This window comes from Leiobunum rupestre, chromosome 6, assembly GCF_980474605.1.
Source record: "Leiobunum rupestre chromosome 6, qqLeiRupe1.1.hap1, whole genome shotgun sequence".
Classification (NCBI taxonomy): domain Eukaryota; kingdom Metazoa; phylum Arthropoda; class Arachnida; order Opiliones; family Sclerosomatidae; genus Leiobunum; species Leiobunum rupestre.
The window spans coordinates 36,304,098-36,318,181 of record NC_143389.1 but is presented as its reverse complement, the minus strand read 5'-3'; the positions used below and the strand labels follow the sequence as shown (position 1 = coordinate 36,318,181).

General features: G+C 37.2%; 1 protein-coding gene across 4 annotated transcripts in view; it reads right to left on the bottom strand.

Moving 5' to 3' along the window:
* LOC149940779 (aquaporin-9-like) overlaps positions 1–14,084 on the bottom strand; it is a 45,162-nt gene that overhangs the window by 18,621 nt on the left and 12,457 nt on the right. The window contains exon 1 of one of the 4 annotated variants that reach the window (XM_090178124.1): positions 8,464–8,550. The exons of 2 other annotated variants lie outside the window; for them this stretch is intronic. Coding sequence is in view for 1 of the 2 variants with exons in the window: in XM_090178122.1 (XP_090034248.1) it covers positions 3,909–3,950 (42 nt within the window). In the remaining variant the exon portion in view is untranslated. Of the gene's footprint in view, positions 1–3,908; positions 3,985–8,463; positions 8,551–14,084 lie in introns of those variants that run through there. One more of the 4 variants, XM_090178122.1, reaches the window with a different exon arrangement.

Here is a 14,084-nt window from a genome sequence, read left to right as displayed (position 1 = left end):
TTCATAAGTGCCAAATTCGCATTTATACTTAATAAAAAACGTCGCATGCAACCATGGACAGACATAAAGGTTATCTATTGGCAACTTATTTAAAAAAGTGTTACGCGGTTACATAGTCAAACAGGACCGCGTTAGCGGTTTTCCGGGCCCTAGGCAAAATTGTTCCAACCGGGCACCATACATAAACTGTAAGTCCCAGTGCCGGATTAAGAAATAGGCCTACTACGCACTGTCTTATGGGCCCCCACCAACAGAAGGGCCCCACCACTGATGAAATCAATGGATTTTCCACTGATTCGGTTTAAGAGTAAAACATATCATTATTCTCATGACATAAGTTCAGCTTCGTAATATGCGAGTTTTGCGTTTTTATGCTTTCCTTGCATAGGCCCCCACCGTCAGTAAATATAGTACTAAACGTTCGAAGCCGGGGCTTTACCTATATTGCCTAGTCGGAAACTCGAGCCTGTAGGCCAACTACAACGCATTTATTTGTGCCATTATAATGCGTAAATAAATGAGTGATAATTACCAATGGATATCCCCCGTAAGCGCCGTACTCGGACATCCGGCGATTGCCGGGAATCATGGCCATGGATTGAGCAAAATCAGGGTCGTAAACATATTGTGGCATTTTGATATACGTCTTCATTTAACGCGCGCAGTCTTTTTTGGGTTTAATGTTCCTTTAAAAATATTGTTCAATTTGGAAATTGGAACATTTAGCGAACTAAGAACGGGACCAAACCGTTCCGCGCCTCTTTCGCGAACCGGTACACACGCCGGCTACGCCACCGAATGTACGCACACTCGTTGGTCTGGAACAACGTGCTCGCAATAATATAATCAAGGGAGCCAAGGAGCCTAGAAGTTGTTTTCGCCACACGGATATGCTAATGCTTTCCACCCATATTGATTAGCGTCTTCCGTGAGAACGGACTCCGAAAACACATTTACGTCGGAGACTATTAAGTTGGTTTCACACTGAACGGAAAATATGACGGAATACCGAGCGGAAAATAGTTCACTCTCATTTTCCGACCAATGTGAAAGTAGCAATATAGTTTAGTTTTAACTTTACTTTAGCGAAAACAATACCATGCATCAACGTCATTTAATTCACATGCGAGCGATAGTTGACAATAGCATTTCGTGCAATTACCGAGTAAAGACTGAAAAAGAAATATTCCTTTTTCTCGTATATCCGACAGTTTTAGGGCCACCGTCGTAGTACATGATTCAACTTGGCTTTTCTACGCCTTTCCTACACGTTCACGTTCGAACACGTGCTGCTTAAACTATCTTTTGCGTGTTTCAAACGGTTCTGTTAAAAAAGTACCTCTTTGTATTACGAAAGAATTAGCCTGTTTTTTTGGTTTACAACTATATTAGAAAAGCGATGCACACTTAGAAAGGGCGTATTATTAACTAGAAGTCATTAATGTAAACTATAGATCATTTCCTCAATATGTTTTCGTCGAAATTGCTGACATTTTCGGCATAAACACTGAATATTTTAGTATTTCTTTCATTATTTGTCCATTACTGCTTTAATATTTTAAGCGATATAGACATAGACTAAGTGACTAAAGCGTGTTACAACAATAATGATATCAAATTATATTTATATTTCGATTAGTGGGTTATTGATATTAAATGAATAAATTATAAACTACACTTACAAAAAGTTTCAAAGCTGTAATTTGACTAAGGCGCAGTCGTTCGAAGAAAATCTGGTTAAAACTAGACGAATGTTGTTTGCACTTTGAAAAATGCGCTCAAGGTGACTCGTAGGGCGTGGGAATATGAATATAAAAGTATATGCGACAATTGTACAATTGCTTTGAAAATCTCGCGGTAGATTTACTAGTACATTTGCAACGACGTACTATGAAAAGTCGTACAGTAGCGTGTTGAGCTTCGTATATAAAAGGCGTTAGTGATCCACCTACTTTTAGTTATCTCATTTCCAAAGGACATTTGCGCAGCGCTTTCAACTCTTAATAATCAGCTAGGTACCACCTTAGGCCCAAGTCATCTAGCGACAGGCCGGGTTACAATGCGTAGGAGGGTTGTGACAAGCCCTTTATGCCACGCGAGCCAACAATTCCTTACACTTACTATTACCGTAATCTCGACACAAGTACTTCGCGTATGGTAACTTTTATATGGACCAACAAAGGTCATTCACCTCAAAAGGGCCTAAAATATACTAGGGAATTCTTAATGTTTGGTCGTGGTATCCCGTACACGTAGCGGAATCTAATTAGGGTACACATATTAAGATACTACGCATTGTAACCCGGCCACCTGTTTAAAGGCATTATAAGTCGCTAGATGACTTGGGCCTAAGGTGGTGCCTTGGGTATTAGCCTAGCTGATAATTATACTGTCTTTACTTCTATTTAATTCGAACCTATTTCGCTTACAAGGGAACTTGGTGCCGGTACAGTCTGATTAGAAACATTTTAACAATAATTATAAATAGCGTCTTAAGAAAGCCAGTGGATTAATCAGAGTCTTAAGAAAACTGAACCCTATCACGCGTTTGTGTTCAAATCTCAAAAGGTTTTTCGGAACACTGCTATAGATGTTAACAAATTCAACAGGTTAAAGAATATGGCAAGTGCTCAAATCAGTTCCATATTGCGACTTTATTTCCGATTTAAATCGATCAAGACTTGTTTACAAAAATAATTTGAAATGTCTAACAAAAACGCGATTATGGTTAAAGTTCCGAAAGTTCATCGATTTACCAATACCCGTGTGTTTCTTATCGCTTTTTTCTCACAGTTTCTCCCTTAGGCCACGGTCACACCAAACATCAAAAATCCAGATGAAATCGCTTTAAGTGCTTGTTTTGACCAATGAAACTTAAAGGAACTCGACTGATAGTGTGACCATGGCTTCTATTATTCAAAGAATTTGTTCCAAACTGTTGACCTCGTCTCTGATAAAACTCAATGATAAACGTCAATTAAAAATTGGCTGAATGTGAAATTTTATGGGAAACGATTGACATTCAAATTACTGGTAAATATATCATCAATCGACAGGGCTAATTTAGATATATTTATCAAGTTTTTTAAGTCAGACTTCTGTCCGTGGATCGATTTCACGTAGTCCTACAGCGTTAATAGTCGTGTTTTGATAAAGTCGATGCTGATATATATCGAAGCGGCGGGATAAACAACGCTATAATATTCGCGTGATAAGATCGCTTAAGCAGGAACTCAAAATAGTCCAACGGCAGATACATTTTTTTAATCATTTAAACGTCATTACGCGTGCTTGCGAATTAAGACGCGTAAGGATTTTAAAAGGGCTTTCCCTCCGTAGAACAATGGGAAATCCGAGTTGACGCGACGAAAACGTGGCTAATGATTGCGAGGTCAAAGAATCCAAGCTTATTGATCACAGGCACTCGAGTTTTCAAAATAAGTAAACCTCAGCGTGCCTCTTGTTCCGATGACCGCGGAACCAAAAATCGACCGCTTCGAAATAAAATTTTCAAATCATTTTTTTTTAGAAAATTGAGTCACGCTGAGAAAAAGTCAATGAATAAAAAGAAACTTTATGACAGAAATATGGTCAGTATTGATCGTGAAAAGTATAAAAATGTTTGTACATCAACATGCCAGAATCGTCGCGAAGGTTTTTGAAATGTACATTAATTTCAATATAGAAATTTATTTGAAAGAATTGTTACGTACTAAATATCTTTTAGAAAGATGTGACGCAAATTGAAAGCAAATTGAATTTGAGCAACAATTGAAAAAAGTCATTACGAGAGAAATACGAAGTCAATTCGTTTTATATACCACTATACTTTTCTGATCTAAAGGACCACGCGGACAATCGTCAAGTTAAAAGGAAGTCAACCTTGCGCGATTGTTTGCAATTCTTACCTTTTTTTCTTCAAAATTGAACGAAGAATGTAGTAGCTTCATTGAAAAGAAGTACAAATAGTGTCGATTCTTTCCTCCTTCATAATTTCCATAAATCTTAAAGCACGTAACACCAGGAAGCACGTATGACGGACTATTACGCCTGGATTAATTGCAATCAACTGACGAAAATGAAGGTCGTTCTATTACACTCGCGTTTTGGCTATGATATAATTTTTAGTATAGTTGTAAAGGCGACATCTGGCACAAAAACCAACTGGAGTACGTAATTCGGAACATCTATAGATTGAGGTCAATACTATGTTGATATTTCACTTACAATTAAAGGCGTTGTCTCTGACGAAGCCATCGGTTGGATTTTAGCCGCGAAAATGTGAAAATAATTGTTTAAATACTTTCCCTTCACCCCAAAACGCGACTCCTTCCGTTTCCAGAAAATTTCCGCTGTTTTTAACAAAATCGTGTTATATTTTCTTATCAATACCAAAAGTAAAGTAAAGTTTAAAGGCAGGGTGATAGTCCTATCGAGGGCCATTTGACCTCCATCCCAGGGGAAAATAAATTGTTATCTCCGTGATTCCATCACGCCATACGAACTGAAAATTTATTCGAGGCGTTTCAACAATTTTGAACTTCGCACTTCCTTTTGACACTGACCCCCCATCAAGATTGAAAATATTTTTAGCAGGAACGATGTCATACTGTCGTCATATGGAAATATTTTTGGTGATTGACGATTCCGGTTATACAATGACGCGCGAAGGGCTCAAAGGGTCATGACCCTATCAAGACCAAAGTCTAGGGAAAATAACTATCCTATATATTGTTCTCTTTCGCTTACGTTAGGGTCGAAATACTTTCAAACATCGATCCCTGATTTAAGGCTATTAATGTTATTTGGTTAGTTGGTCGGCTAAATTTAGAGGTATCACGAGACGAAATAGCGATTATATTACTATCAAGCGCGTTGCTTTAATTGCCGGTGTTCACACGATTTCTCGCGGTATGTTAGAGGTACAAAGACACCTGATACTTCAATCGATTGGAAATATCATGCCCTCGCCGGCATTGTTAACATTTGTGAGATCGGGGCCCCGAAAGTGGGGTATTTGCCCATTTAAGTAATTGTTGGCGATTTAATTTCTAGCGATTTTAAAATTAATTTAAATTAACGTGTTCGAGTTTCGCTACCTTACTTACAAAACCAGGTAACTCGAAAACTTCCGCTTGGGTTTATTATAGTCCAAGAGCCCATTACAAAATAAGCATGTGATAAGGTAAACGATGGGTCAACGTATTTTTAATTAGGTTAGTGATTTGTAACAAAGAACTGTTGGTCTTACTGGTCAAAGTGGGGGGTTTCCGGAAATACGAACCACGTGACGTCACTTCCGGTGACCTTGGAAATTGATATGACCTGATATTGGTATCATTCGATTGGTCTTACCAAATATCGCGAAATTATCCTTCAAATCTGAACCAAGAGGCGTAAAAGATTAAACAAGACGTACGACGGTCGGAATACACACAATCCTTCTAATGTGTTAAGTTTGTTTGAGCTATTCACAGCAACCTGCAACGCCGGTATCGCAACCAAAATATATCCACGGTCACACATATAAACATATTTACACTTATTTGTTACTACTAGTCATACTTTGAAAGCATCGAAAATTTCTTCGATCAGTGTCACTTTTATTTTTTACTTCTGATCACACTTATTTGTTACTATTAGTCAGCCGTTGAGTGTCACACTTATTTCTTCTAGTAACTTATTAGTTACTTCTGATCACACTTATTTTTTCTAGTAACTTATTAGTTACTTCTGATCACATTTATTAGTTACTTCTGATCACATTTATTAGTTACTTTTGATCACACTTATTTGTTACTTCTGGTCATACGCCGAAGACTAGGCCGATCAGTGTCATACTTAATTGTTACTTCTGCTCATACGTTGAAAGCGCGGCCCACTCTGAACGGCCTTGAAAAACGCCAGAGGGAAACGGGCGCGTAGACCTCTATAAACACGCGGATTTACAATGTTGGAAATTCCGGAGGTCCGTATACGTTGCCCAAAAAACCTTAGTTAGAATTAAATTTAAGGAACGTATTTGCGGAGTATAATATTTACACTTATTTGTTACTTCTAGTCATACCTTGAAAGCATCGAAGATTCCTTCGATCAGTGTCACTTTTATTTTTTACTTCTGATCACACTTATTTGTTACTACTAGTCAGCCGTTGAGTGTCACACTTATTTCTTCTAGTGACTTATTAGTTACTTCTGATCACACTTATTTGTTACTTCTGATCACACTTATTTGTTACTTCTGAGCACACTTATTTGTTACTTCTGGTCATACGCCGAAGACTAGGCCGATCAGTGTCATACTTAATTGTTACTTCTGCTCATATGTTGAAAGCGCCTTGAAAAACGCCAGAGGGAAACGGGCGCGTAGACCTCTATAAACACGCGGATTTACAATGTTGGAAATTGCGGGGGTCCGTATACGCTGCCCAAAAAACCTTACTTAGAATTAAATTTAAGGAACGTATTTGCAATTCTAGGTTAAGTGTAAACCACAGCTATTCAAAAATATAACTTTCATGAAAATCGGACTTAAATTAAGCAACGTTATGTCGACTTTCAGGCGGAAATATAAAACCACGAACATTGGGGTCCGGTAAATAACCCCGAAAACTATACTTAAATTTAATATTTACTGATATAACCGAAGTTGTATTTCAAGTGAATCCTAACCTATCCAATAATATTTTTTTTAACGTTATCGGACTTAATTTTAAAGAAAATATCTACCACATAAAGGAAATCACCGAAAATAGTAAATTGGGCAAATGCCCAACTTCTTGGGCTCCGATTTGAAAACTTGATGAAAGGCTATCAATGCCGATGTTTGTACATTCGAACGAGATATCATTGACTCTTCTAGCCCTAACCGTTGAAGAGGTATGCGTGACACGGCGGCATCGGCGGCATCGGCGGCATCGGCAACGGCTACACTGTACGTGAGACTAATACACACAAATCCTTAGGATTGTGTGTAAAAACTAATTTCGAGCCCCCCCCCCCCCAAATTTACATGTATACGACAAAACTACTTAGGGATATATACTGTCTTTGGTTCGGACGAATGAAATTCGAACAAATGTACCCAAATCATTTAAATTTGTCCAGCTTTATGCATATTAATAATTCCTTTTATTATTAAGACACCCTCGTATGATTAAATCATGATTTAATCTGATTAAAATCAAATCTGTAGCTTTGTTTGTATAAATATTAATAAATATTACATTTTTAATCTTGATTATTAGGCCACCGTGTAACAGAGTGATCTGCTTCTCAGTTATACTATTATTAAAAAAATTCTTAAACTCAATTCCACACGTCGCCAAAGACGTTAACAGTCTCGTAATAGTTAAAATAAATTATCTAAAGAGAACAATTTAAATATTTAATTAAATGGCCAACGAATTTCTGCAAACTTTGAAGAGACTAGACTGTACCGTAGACTCGGCTTTGCTTTCACGTAAACAGGTTTTTAAAGAGAAAATGACAGAACGACGATTTTCAAATAAAGTCTTCAATTTAAATATTTCTTTGAAAACTAATACTTTCACCTAGGAGCAACAAACACAAGGAGAACGCAGCTAGCCTTTAAACACGCTAACGAAGGGTTGTGTACGAATTTCATTGGACGAGCGTTTTACGGGCGGGGGGGGGGAAGACAATTTCCGAATTTTCCCCTTCCGACGGCAGCAGGCGCTAAAGCGTCTAGCCAATGAAAAACGTACACAGGAAAATCCACGACTTTTGACGGGTTGCGTTCTCCTTGTGTGGGGTGTTGTGTTTGTTGCTCCTAGCTTTCACGTATAATTCAAACGAAAAAATTTTTAACTTGGCAATCATTTTAAATAATTTGTCAATTATAATCTTTGAAGACTCAGTTTAAAAGTAGTATGCTATGAGATGTCAACTTTCCAAAAGTTTGTTTAACTGCACTTGTTTACGAAATATTACAATTTTGATAAGAACTATCAAATAGTCTACATATTTAATATAAACTATTTCTAAAATCATTCATTTATCAGTAAATACAATCATGACTATAACGGGTGCAAATAAACTTTGAACCATTTCGCGTAAATATAGTATTTTATCCATTACATTTTACTATAAATTATTACCAGACAATAACTTTGACTATGTTTAACTATTGAAATTTACTGAGTGCCATTTTACAATCCATTTGATACATTTTAAAAATTGTAAAATCTAAACTCCAATAGCAAGCCTTCTAATAAAAAAGTTTAAAATTTAAAATTTAACCCTTTCTAGAAATGTACTAAATTAAATTAATAACAATTAACGGTTTATATCTAAAAAAATTTAATTGAAAACCATCATCAAATAATTCTTGATAAAATATAAATTTAATTGTTTCCGAATTGTATTAAATCTAACGCTCGGACCATAGCCACCAGAATGGCACTCGTGGCTTTTGGATAAAAAATTTTGAAATAGGCCTACCTCCGAATGAGTCTGCAGGGAAGATGATGAGGATCACCAACGAAGTAAGGAGGCCAAATAAGCTAACCGAAGGATAAACGTTCGATTAAAAAGCCCTCGGCAAAGAAAGAAGAAAAGAAATTGAAGCTGGAAAATCGCCTCCGCCCCTTCCGAATCAGTCGCGCGCAGACTGCGCCGGGAACCACGCCGAGCTAATGCAGCAAAACTCACCCAAGCAAAACGATCTTCAACAATCCTAAGAGAGGATGCCTTAATGTATCGGAGTCGACGCATCGGCCCAGTGCCGCGACAGACACGCTTGCCCCCCCCCCCCTTAGCAAATGGCCCCCTCCGAAATCCGAGCTTAAATAATCCATCTATAGCTAATTAACCAGGAAACTATTTACGCTGGAATCCCTTGAAATCTAGTTAAGGACTAGTCGAGAGAAAAAGTAAATAAATGTGACTATGATGGCCAAAACAATTTCCCCGAGCCAGAAATTTTAATTCGAACGGAAGGGAGACACCGGTAAATAACATCTTCAGCGCCCCCTAGAGCTTCCTTAGCCTTCGGATACAGGCGTCAAAAACGTTGATGACGGTCCTTAGGTCGTCACGTATTACCCCCTACAGCTATATACGCGTCTCTACTATGTGTTTTCAGAAACATAAATATTGATAAATAAACCACTGGGGTGGTGTTTCTTTATCTCGTTTCTCTCTCTTCGGTTAATGTCAAAAAAAAATTAGTTTCCCACGGCTATTCATTTACATTTAATTAGACGAGGGCGACGATGGGAATACTGGTATATTCTTTAACGGGTAAAAACCCTATTGCGGAAGTGTATATTAGCCGTTTCGAAGATCTTTGAGGACCGTCTTGAAGGTCAATTGGTATCAAAACCGGCCTCGTATCGCGGTTATCCCGTTATGTTTTCGCCGAAACAAAGATGCTTTCGGTTATATTACGCCCGCGATGAAAAACTGGAATAAAATTTATCTATGTATCAAAATGTTTTGTTTAAAATGTATCTTTGATCTTGGGAAATCTTATAACGTAATGTGGAAGGATGATAATGCGTAGGCAACATAACTAGTTGTTTATTTCAAAATAAAAAAATCCTCAAATGTCTATTAAGATATCACGAGATTTCGGAAACATTACTCTCTTCAACCATTAACGCGCCGTTTTTATTTGTAGCTTAATGAGATTCCAAAAACTAGACATAATGATTTGACGATTTCAAATGATACTTTCCCATTAGTAAAAATTTAATCATTTGGAAAGTTTTACGATAAATGTTTATGAGATATCTGACGAGGTATCAATTTTGGCCACGAATGTAATAGAGTTAGCAAAGAATATGTGGTGGCAAATTTAGCCTCTGTTTTAATGATCCCGGAAGAGATTCTCCGCCTACACGAAGATTGAGCCTGCGACCCTACCGGGAAAAAGAAGAAAGATTACACGGGTAAAGGCGGATGGACGTGGTTTTTCTTCAGGGAATCACGAGACCCGCATTTTCTCTTTTAACCCGAATACATTGTTGTTTTTGCTGATATAAAAAAAAACCATCATCCAACTTCGGGTGTTATATATTTCTATTCAGTGTCATTTCGCGTACCTCTACTTTTCTCATTTGAAAGAACAGAGTTTATCTCTCAGCCGTAACTTCGCGCGTATGATGAAGCTAAGCTGGAAGGAGCTATATAATCAGAGATCCAATTACCGAGTTCCATTCCGACGTAATTAGGCATTGTGCTAAATTTGAAATTCCGAGAACTATTTCTTTCCCAGATACTGGTTTTACAGATCTATATTATTATTTTTCTTCTCTTTTATATTTTCTCACTTTAAATTCGAAATTAGCGATACTCAAAGGTGGTTAAATGACAATCAAACTGGAAAAGCAATCTGGAAAAGACCAAGCTGCGATTTAAATAAGGATTTTTTTGACATTTTGAAAAGAAGCGAGTAAAGACGTATAAACGAGTTAGAACTTCAAGGTCAAGTGCAGAGATTTCCGATACATTATATTTTTCTGGATAAAGCCTAGCACGATATTCGTTTTCAACTCCCGGATTTTTAATTAATATACGATGCAAATGTGAACCGTTATTCAAAGCAAAATATAAATGCAACGTCATTTCCGCTTTTTGGCAGACTTTTGAATCCGTATCGCATTGCGCTTCTAATTCCTAGTGTTCGGAAATGTTTATTCATTATCCAAAAATTTTCCGATTTATTTAAAAAAACGTTGGTAAAAAGAATATCATTTTAACTTATTTAATTATGTTTTTAAGCAACCAAGCATTTATTTGAATAAAAGTGGTATTTATTTAAATAATTGTTAGTTTTATTTAAATAATAGGCTTATTCACTTTCGATTATTTAAACATTTTACAATTTTTATTAAACTATTGGTTATTTAAAATTTTAAATAAATATTATTTAAATATAGCCGAGCTTATTTTATTCATGGATAAAAATTAATCGACTGCCGACCTCTACTAATTCCACAATTATTTAACAAAGCGTGATTGATAAGGGTGAATGTTTGACCCTCGCGATAAAAGTTAATTGAAATATAAAAATATTTTACCTGTAATGCCCCAATTACGAAATATTATCGATAATAGTTTTTAAGATCGACAATTATTAATCAATGGCGAGCTGTGCACGTTCGAATATCACTTCGCCACAGCCGCGTGTAACAGACGATTAGATAACTGTCCAAGGTCGAGGTGGTATTCGCGTTAAGCTTGCAGTTTTTATCTTTCTTAAGATAAGGCAAAACAGTCTCGACACTTGGATATTTTATACGTTCTCTCATTAAATTTGGGAAGGTGCATTTTTTTTTCATTGACGCGAGAGATACGTATAAGGTATGAATGAATGATACGCGACGTGAAGATATTGATCCTTTCGGGTTCCCGTACTGTTCTTATCCGCAATCAAGAGACCAGCCCCGCGGCAGCTATTGTTATCACGGGCAAATGGCGACGGTAATGTGAAGAAACGCGGTCAGTGGAAAACGATAATTTCAACAATCACATAATAACGATATAGCATTGGGAGTTGATAGCCACTTCACTCAGGGCCGTCGAGAGCGGGCCCGAGCCCTTCTGGAGCCGTTATTATTGGAGATAATAGTTATACCTTTACGGGATGAACTTGGGGAACAAATCCAAACCCGGACCCCCGGTAATTTGTGCCGGCTAGGAGCAACAAACAGAAGGAGAACGCAGCTAGCCTTTAAACACGCTAACGAAGGGTTGTGTACGAATTTCATTGGACGAGCGTCACGAGCCTTTACGCTGAACGTTTCACGGAAAGGGGGGGAGACAATTTCCGAATCTTCCCCTTCCGACGGCAGCAGGCGCTAAAGCGTCTAGCCAATGAAAAATGTACACAAGAAAATCCACGACTTTTGACGCGCTGCGTTCTCCTTGTGTGTGGTGTTGTGTTTGTTGCTCCTAGGTGCCGGCTTCCCCCTTTTTGAAAAATAGTTGGTATCATTATCTTATTTATAAGGGGGGATCCAAGGGGGTAGTCACTCGATATTATTTTGTACACCTGATTACTGATTTTCCTAAAACAATCCGTGATTACCAGTGATTACTCATAGGTTTTCAATGATTTTAATTAATATACGATGCAAATGTGAACCGTTATTCAAAGCAAAATATAAATGCAACGTCATTTCCGCTTTTTGGCAGACTTTTGAATCCGTATCGCATTGCGCTTCTAATTCCTAGTGTTCGGAAATGTTTATTCATTATCCAAAAATTTTCCGATTTATTTAAAAAAACGTTGGTAAAAAGAATATCATTTTAACTTATTTAATTATGTTTTTAAGCAACCAAGCATTTATTTGAATAAAAGTGGTATTTATTTAAATAATTGTTAGTTTTATTTAAATAATAGGCTTATTCACTTTCGATTATTTAAACATTTTACAATTTTTATTAAACTATTGGTTATTTAAAATTTTAAATAAATATTATTTAAATATAGCCGAGCTTATTTTATTCATGGATAAAAATTAATCGACTGCCGACCTCTACTAATTCCACAATTATTTAACAAAGCGTGATTGATAAGGGTGAATGTTTGACCCTCGCGATAAAAGTTAATTGAAATATAAAAATATTTTACCTGTAATGCCCCAATTACGAAATATTATCGATAATAGTTTTTAAGATCGACAATTATTAATCAATGGCGAGCTGTGCACGTTCGAATATCACTTCGCCACAGCCGCGTGTAACAGACGATTAGATAACTGTCCAAGGTCGAGGTGGTATTCGCGTTAAGCTTGCAGTTTTTATCTTTCTTAAGATAAGGCAAAACAGTCTCGACACTTGGATATTTTATACGTTCTCTCATTAAATTTGGGAAGGTGCATTTTTTTTTCATTGACGCGAGAGATACGTATAAGGTATGAATGAATGATACGCGACGTGAAGATATTGATCCTTTCGGGTTCCCGTACTGTTCTTATCCGCAATCAAGAGACCAGCCCCGCGGCAGCTATTGTTATCACGGGCAAATGGCGACGGTAATGTGAAGAAACGCGGTCAGTGGAAAACGATAATTTCAACAATCACATAATAACGATATAGCATTGGGAGTTGATAGCCACTTCACTCAGGGCCGTCGAGAGCGGGCCCGAGCCCTTCTGGAGCCGTTATTATTGGAGATAATAGTTATACCTTTACGGGATGAACTTGGGGAACAAATCCAAACCCGGACCCCCGGTAATTTGTGCCGGCTAGGAGCAACAAACAGAAGGAGAACGCAGCTAGCCTTTAAACACGCTAACGAAGGGTTGTGTACGAATTTCATTGGACGAGCGTCACGAGCCTTTACGCTGAACGTTTCACGGAAAGGGGGGGAGACAATTTCCGAATCTTCCCCTTCCGACGGCAGCAGGCGCTAAAGCGTCTAGCCAATGAAAAATGTACACAAGAAAATCCACGACTTTTGACGCGCTGCGTTCTCCTTGTGTGTGGTGTTGTGTTTGTTGCTCCTAGGTGCCGGCTTCCCCCTTTTTGAAAAATAGTTGGTATCATTATCTTATTTATAAGGGGGGATCCAAGGGGGTAGTCACTCGATATTATTTTGTACACCTGATTACTGATTTTCCTAAAACAATCCGTGATTACCAGTGATTACTCATAGGTTTTCAATGATTTCCAGTGATTACTCATAAGTTTTTAATGATTACCAGTGGTTACTCATAAGTTTTCAATGATTTCCAGTGATTACTCATAAGTTTTTAATGATTACCAGTGATTACTCATAGGTTTTCAATGATTTCCAGTGATTACTCATAAGTTTTTAATGATTACCAGTGGTTACTCATAAGTTTTCAATGATTTCCAGTGATTACTCATAAGTTTTTAATGATTACCAGTGGTTACTCATAAGTTTTCAATGATTTCCAGTGATTACTCATAAGTTTTTAATGATTACCAGTGGTTACTCATAAGTTTCAATGATTTCCAGTGATTACTCATAAGTTTTTAATGATTACCAGTGGTTACTCATAAGTTTTCAATGATTTCCAGTGATTACTCATAAGTTTTTAATGATTACCAGTGGTTACTCATAAGTTTTCAATGATTTCCAGTGATTA